Source organism: Silurus meridionalis, chromosome 1, assembly GCF_014805685.1.
Source record: "Silurus meridionalis isolate SWU-2019-XX chromosome 1, ASM1480568v1, whole genome shotgun sequence".
NCBI lineage: Eukaryota > Metazoa > Chordata > Actinopteri > Siluriformes > Siluridae > Silurus > Silurus meridionalis.
Window position 1 is genome coordinate 7,648,739 of NC_060884.1, and position 8,117 is coordinate 7,656,855.

An 8,117-nucleotide genomic window follows, 5' to 3' on the forward strand; every position below is an offset into this window, starting at 1 on the left:
ACAATAATGTTTGCTACAGCACCACAGGTTAATGTTTAAAACACCTTTCTGTGTTATTAACAAGTTCATGTTTTATAACCCAGAAAAGTGTTATTATCTGTCCAAACCTTCTGGCTCAGAAACATCTGCAGTTCCCTGTTGATCCATCTCTAAACCATCAGCTGCATAAACTTCATGCTTTCTGGCTAAATGCCTAATTAAAATGCCTCAGCCCCAGAGAATTCATATCTGTGGGTGTCTTTGTCAGAGTCTTTCAATAGTACGGTAAATGAAATATCAATATGACTACATCCTAACCCCTCGACAGCATGACCCTGTTTTGGTAATGAGGCGCTACTTTGTGTTTGATTTAGCAGGAAATGAGTATCTCAGACCGTGCTTCTGTAACCCAATGATCCGTGCTGACAGGAGAAAAAGCCGACCTCCACAAATCTCATGTGCAAGTGTGTGTATACATGAATGTGTCAATGGGGAGCAACTGGTGGAGAAGTGAGAGATAAGTCAGAACCATGTCAAAATCCCAAATCTCCTGAATAATGTTGTAGCATTTCTGAAAAATAATCCTTTCTCCCTGATCCCAGGGCTCTGCACACAGCACAAGTATCAGTAATTTTAAAACTGAGATAGATCCAAAAATATCCATAAATAGAGTTCAGACTTTCAGGCGTTATCGTTGTTAGAATGTGAAAGGTCCTGAGTTCAAGCTTTCTTATCGTAGAACAGCTCATCCATCTTCTCCTGGCTTGTCTATCAGAAGAACGAGGTTGAGGGTTAGGGTGAGGCCCTGTTTTGGGTCAGCCATCACCTCCTCCTTTTCCCTTCCTCTCCTCCCTTCCTTCCTCGGAATTGCAATCCATCTCGCCTTCTTTAACACCACCACTCACCTGTAGACCTGTAGGTCTGGGCTCAGCAGACCTATGACACAACCATAATTGACCCAACATGTTTTTACATTTTTCTGATTTACACTTCTAGAACATCTTGTCCCAAAAGGAGGTCATGAATCTTAGATTCAAATCAGTCAACGGCTTAAAACAATCACGTCGGCTCACTTTACAAGGAAGTCTTATTACGTTCGTTAAGGTTACACTTTTTTTTGTGCATGAACACGTGCCTGTAAATCTGAAAATCCAAAACGATGCCACGAGGCATATTGCTGCACAGCTGCACAGCATCTGCCCCTATCGCTGTCATCACTGTTGGCTAAGCTAGGGGAGATTTAGATGTGCACTTATATATCTGTGTGTGCTAGGGCAAGGGGTTTCAACAGCTCCGGTAATAATGGCTGAAACATTCTTTGATGTGGTCACTGATGCTTCATCTTCATTTGAAGCTGTATGTTTGTGTATGTATGGTAGGCATAGCAGCTATTAGATACAATGGAAACCCACGTAAGAATGATGAAACAAGAATGTGTATCAGCGGTGAGCAGTGCATTTTATGCAATGACTAACAAAACAAATTTGTGTTTAATATGTCACAGTCTGGGTATCTTAAATGCAGTTTTAACACACAAGATTCATAAAATAAAACAATCACTACACAAACAGTAATAGAAACTTCAAGAGGTTTTTTAAAACTTTAATTTAGAACAGCCATAATGTTTTACAGACACTTTCTTTATTGGTCCTTCGTTACCATGTGAAAAATTTAAGATGTTTGGTGGAAAGCAGAATACTTATATGATTTAATATAATAGCACAAGCACAATTGTTTTATTCCTTGTATACCACACCAAGTCAATTTTTCATTTTTAATTAACAGGACATCATGGCTTTTTTAACCATTTATAATTACCTATAATTTTGTGGAACATCTGCATAGTTTTTATGCTAAAGTGGTATAATGCAGAGGCCGAGTGGATAATTTTTGTATAACAGCAGTCTGGAGTTTGTCATTCCGCTTATACCACATAGATTTGCCAAAGATTACAATGTTCAATTGCCTGTTTTTTTTACAGTCCAATCCGAAAGTGTTAGGTTTGAGATAAAAACATTAATATGAGTATGACGGACCACCCAATTTTTAGCTGAGCAAAAAAATCTGGAACAGACAGTTCTATAGTAATTTTAGGAAAATGAACCTTAATATTTGGTTGTACAAATATTATGGGTAATATTGCTTGCTTGCAATAATTGCATCAAGCTGGCGATTCAATGACATCACAAATCTTTCATAGTCTTTTTTGTGATGCTTTTCCAGGCTTGTACTGCAGTTCTTTTTCCTTCAGGGCATGCATTTTACCTCTTCAAAAGGGACAATGCATACTTAATTATGTTAAATTATGTCCAAGTTCTTCCAAATCATATCAACTAAAGAAAGAATGTTTCTAAATACAGAGTACAGGCTGTTTATAACCTCAAATTTTAAGTTTTAAACAATTCACTATCACAAATGACATTTATATAATGATATTTAGTTGTAAATACAAAATATATTTTCCTATTATGCAAAAATTCAACACATTTTTGCAATATTTTCTTTTCCTGACACTAGCACTGCCTTAAACTCTTATTATTCGTGTGATAGTATAAGTATCTCTGCAAATATTTTTCAAGCTGTTCTAGCTGGTCTAGTCTTTTATGTGTTAACTGCTCATGTATTTATTTCCCCAACCAGTAATTAAATATATGATTCTAGCTATCCATTAACATTAGATGACTAACTTATTTTGCTACTAGCTATTTTCATCTTCGTGCTTCATCTCATTTGTAGCTTAGGTACCAAATCTTTTATGGGTTTAATCAGTCAGAAATTTAGTTGGCTATAATTGCTTCACAACAATTGTGCTAACAGAACAGGTGTGATAGCTTCACAAGCTGTGTGGAGGTGTGTGCCTGTGACACTAGTGTTTGAAAGGGAGAGACTATGCATATACATGTGCATGCGAGTTGGGCAGAGGCTCTGTGTTATGTAGGAAGCAATTATCTAACCAGTTAAAGCCACTTCATTTGTTTCCATTACAATTTCCCTCTGCATGTCACCTGACGCAACCCTGGGAGCAAAGGGGTACATTCTTCGAGAATGAAGCTAAGAGTAATAATGAAAAGCAGACTCACCTCCTAAACGTTAATCACAGTATAGCCACAATGAGTTCCAGCTCTCGCATCCTGAATTATAACTGCAATCCTCAATGCTCATTAGCTCTGCTGCCCTCTTAAAGGTTTTATTCAGAGGTCGAACAGATGAAGTGACTCTATACCAATAAGACACTGACACTGCTTTAAAGGATGTCAAAACGAAATGGAAAAAAATCAAAATAAATTCTAATGCACATGTGATGCCAAGACAATAAAACAAACCATGTTAATTACTTAAAGCTAATTTGGGACTTTGTTTAATGTGTTTTAAAAATACACAATAGAATATAACTAATCATTTGTTTTCTTTAGTTTATCTCCCAAAAGACAGGCTTATTAATTTGTCCAAAAAGAAAGCAGCATCTAAACCGGAATAGCACATCTGGTCTGTCTAAATGGTGATTATAACTAAGCAGCCTGGCTGCGAGGACTCACCAGCTCTATAGCTTCGGCTCTGTTTTATCAGCTGTCTGTAATTGGGATGTTATTATTTTACGGGTTTGTTTGGTTGTAATAGAGCAGAAAGGTGAGCTCTGTATTTACCCAGATACACAACATCAGACGGGAGGCTGCCTTGCCCCCTAGAGACCCAGTGTTCACTGGGAAACGGTCTGACACTTTGGTTTTGGGGATGTGGATCGCTGGCACTAAGGATGAGGAAGCCATTAGGACAAATGATGAGAAGGAGGACACTTGTCTGGGCTTGTTGAAAGTTTTTCCATAACATCTCTTGTCTTCTATTTCTCATCATGTCTTAGTCTTCTGTTTCTGTCGTTTGCTCTCACTTCTACACGGCTGTCTATCAAATGTTAAGGGACTTTCCATCATCTACTGTTTTACTTAATTTATTGCTAGCAAGTAGAAAAGGAACTGCAGCCTAAAAAACATCATGAAGAGACATATGGAACACACGCACAACAGCTGCCAGGATGTATATGAAAATCTGGATACATCTACATTTATGACAACTTGCCATATTCCTGGAAAATTTTCTTAGAAATAAGTGGACGCAAATCTGGTTATCTTTTTCCTTCTGTCCGCTTTGTTTTACTCTCTATCTTTTCGGGTGATCTGTAACAGGGAGAACTCCCTTCCTGCCCAGAGCTATCATGATGTTCTGGCTGGATGTTAGCTCTGATTTTAAACCCAGACCGGAAGGGCCTGTACCTTAGGAAGCATCTCTAACTCAGAAGTGTCTATTCCTGCCCACTGAGAAACTAAAAAACATAAAAGGGTGCAACATTTTCCAGCCCAAAAGAGTTGAAAGAGAGGAGTACTCTCACCACATGCTCACTGGCATACTAATGGCATATTAATGAAAAGCCAAATGATGAGCGCAGCAGGACTCTATAGATCAGACCAGGAGTGGTAAAACCATGCACACTCCAGCCCTTGAGTGCCTTTCAGCTTGTCCCCAGGTGGTAGGTGGTAGATATGCGCTCTCCACTCTCCATGTCCAGTTTGCACATATGTGTGTGGTCCAATATGTGCCAAGTCATCGCTCTATACAGCCCTGGTTTGTCAAATGTCCAGCTAGCATGGAATTCACAGATGGTGTCATGTTGGGATTTCCATCAGCTGTGGCTCCCCCCTCTCTGTCCCCTCTCCCTCACCATTTCTCTTTTTTTATCCCTGCACATTTTGGACTGAATTCAGCAAATCTTTCTTTTTTTTCACCTTCAAAAAGTTGCCTGTTTTCAGTATTTTGAGTTAGATATACTTTTTAAACAAACAGGCTGGTCTGCATGATTGTGCCCCACTGAAGCGCTAAGGTAATTATATAGATCAGATTGCCTGGGGATGTTTGGAAATTTTGACCTTAAAAAGCAGGCCTTGTGGAGGACAGGTTGACCTCTGACCCTGGCAGCCGATCCAATTTCAAAAGTCTAATGCTTATTTTTAGTTTTCACAGACACAATCATCAATGGTGCCCTTTAACTCTTTGTTAAATCTAATAAAACAACTCAAAATACAGAGTTGTCAGTCATTAACAATGGTAGGTTCAATGCTCCTAGACAATGTTTTTTGAAGGAAAAAAAATTCAGAGCATTACACACTCTTCAGTGGGCTTCAGTGGAAAAATACTGTAAAGCGTAAAATGTTGCTTGGGCCATTTTGATTTAAGTATTTGATGAGTATTAAAGCGAAACATAAATCAACATACTTGAAGAATTTAAACAAAAATATGATTGTAATCCCAGACACATGACACTTAATTGCACATTTTCACTTCAAGCTATTCAAGCATACCTGCCATGAAGATTTCCCAAGAATGTACATTCCTGGTCAAAAAATAGGCCAATACCAAAATCGCAATTATTGAGCATTTAATGGTCTTAAGCATATCTTTGGTCAAAAAATGAGCATAAATTAAACAGCACTTTTAGTAGCCTCTGTGATGCCATTTTCCCATTTACTTTTGCTGCTGTGAAGTATAACGTAAAATTAACAGACAAAAAAATAGCCACATGACAGATTTTTCCTAAAATGTTCCTATACAATTTTTCCCTAGGGTTGTTTTTTATTCTTTTTAAAGGATTAGACATTACCTGCCACACCAGATGCAGGAATACATTTACGCAAAATCATCTTCTTTCAGCTGCTCCCATCAAGGGTCGCCACAGCGGATCATCCATCTCCATAGCCTCCTGTCCTCTACATATGCCTCTTTCAAACCAACTACCTGCATGCATTCTCTTACCGATATAGTACAAAGAGGCTTTTCCTATTATTTTATAATGTGGCAGTGCAGGTATGGACACAAATTCAGGCAATTTATGCATTATCAATAATGACAAACAAAGCGATATCATAAGATATCAAAGAGATATCAATTCAATGTAAAATGTTTAGGCAAGGGACAGATGATGAATAAACAATGTGAACCAGTATACAATTAGCAATGAGAGTACTATGAGTTTGTGATAATGTTCAGGTGTGTTTGATTAGTAACATGAATGTGAGAGTGTGGTGGCTGGGTGTTGTAGTCCTCGAAAACCATGTTTGTAGGTCGGTCTGTTGTATGTAAATTGATGCAAATGTATGCAAATGATTGGTATCACTAAACTAAAGATAAAATGTGAATTTATAGTGGGTAGCTTTAAATATAGTTGAAACTGAATTGGTCTAAATTGTAATGAGTTTTCTGGGAAGATTGTATGACTATTACAAAGAACTGAAAAGAACAGCTTAAAGACACTTATAGATAGACACATTTTTCTAATAATGAAGAATGGAGGTCAGATATAGTTACCACGATAAAAGAAAAAACAAGAATGATGATAAGTAACATCATTGAGCCATTTGATAACACAAACAGCTAGTTCAGTAATACACTAAATAAGGATGAATTAATTTCTATTCAATTGTCTCAATAATTGAATTGTCATTCAAAAACTCCTGTCTGGAAAAGCTTTAGTCAGTGCATGAGTGAATTACACTTTACCAATATGATAATGTTTGCAACAGTTTCCTTGGCAGTCAGTTGAGTTTTATAGCACAAAGCTATTAATAAATGAGTGAGTTTATGATTGATTATATTTTCTATAACACAGATTAAAATGAGTGCATTCATTTATGTGTGATTTAAATTAGAGCCTGCTCTTCAAGGTGTGCACAACACTACCATCCACACCGTTCGCCAAATCAGATTCAAGAATTCAACAGCGTTGTGGTAAATATGTAACTGACACAGCAAAGTCTTCAGTACAGAGTTTTATCTCATGTTAACTTCAGGAAAAAGAACATCTGTTGCTAGCTGTTGTAATGAAAGTGATAATAGAAACCAACTTGTTTCATTTGTATTCCAACTAAACTTCCACCAAGCCATTATTATTTTTCCCATCACGTATTTTTCAGTAAATTGTCAGTAAACTAACGCCCCATAAAAATCCTAAATGTCAGCTGTCCTCTGAGTCACTCAGTCCCTGCCCATATCTGCCTGGCACCCTGTCCTATCCTGGAACAGGAAGTGCACGGAAATGGACTTCCTGTCAGGATATGGCGCATGAGAGTACGAAACTCAGGACAATCATCTTTAACATTCTCACCCGGTCAGCTGCACCTGTGTTTCCTCTGTTAGAGGTTCAAAGATCAGCTTCCCATCAGAAACATTGCAAAAAATGTATGGGACTGTCCAGTGGTACTCTGATACTTAAAAACTTTATTTTGTTTATTTGTTGTTTCTCTAAATGGTGTAAATGTGTTGATGATGTGTTGATGAATGAATATGAATATGTTTGGTTTTGTCATTCATTTAGTTTGTTTTGTCAGTAATGATTAACAATTCGTAAATAATCATGCGTTAATACTTGAATTAATACTTGTGTAATGTATAAAGTATAATATGAACTAATGATAAGTAAAGGCATGTACTAATAACAAACAAATGAATTCATTGTTCATATAATTAAGTACATAGTAATTTATATAATAGTTTATGGTTGTTTTTTCTATTGTTATTGTACAGTTTTATGTTTCATCTTCTGCAGCATTTTCTTATTCCCTGTAGTGTATTGAGTGTTTTATTTGTGTGTGTGTGTGTGTGTGTGTGTGTGTGTGTGTGTGTGTGTGTGTGTGTGTGTGTGTGTGTGTGTGTGTGTGTGTGTCTGTGTGTCTGTGTGTCTGTGTGTGTCTGTGTGTGATGTATATGTTGTGGCGCAGAGGTTTGGCAGGCACGAGACGAAAGCCAGAACTTTAACCAGCATTTTGACCCTGAGCTGGTGCGAGAGGAGAAGAGAATGGAGGTGGAAGTGGAGATCAGAGTTCAGGTAAGAGCTCTGCTAAGACTTCATAATACACCCTAGTTCAGAAAAATGCATTTATACACACACACACACCAATATATAAGAAAAACTAAAATTATCATATACATTTATCAAACCTTAAATACAATATCTACATGCAATCCAAAAGCTACAAACAAGCTAATTTAGCTCTCAGACTGATTTGTGTATGATTTTCTTTCCAAATTTTATTATAATACTTCATTTCCAAAGGTGTGTTCACCTTTAGTGGTTGAAGACAGAAATTATGTAA

The 8,117-nt window shown here is 37.2% G+C and overlaps 1 protein-coding gene across 1 annotated transcript in view; it reads left to right on the top strand.

Moving 5' to 3' along the window:
* Nucleotides 1-8,117, top strand: part of iqca1 (IQ motif containing with AAA domain 1) — a 50,665-nt gene that overhangs the window by 21,135 nt on the left and 21,413 nt on the right. Inside the window, 1 exon segment of the mRNA XM_046847493.1 lies at nt 7,743-7,849. Within this exon segment, the coding sequence (XP_046703449.1) occupies nt 7,743-7,849 (107 nt within the window).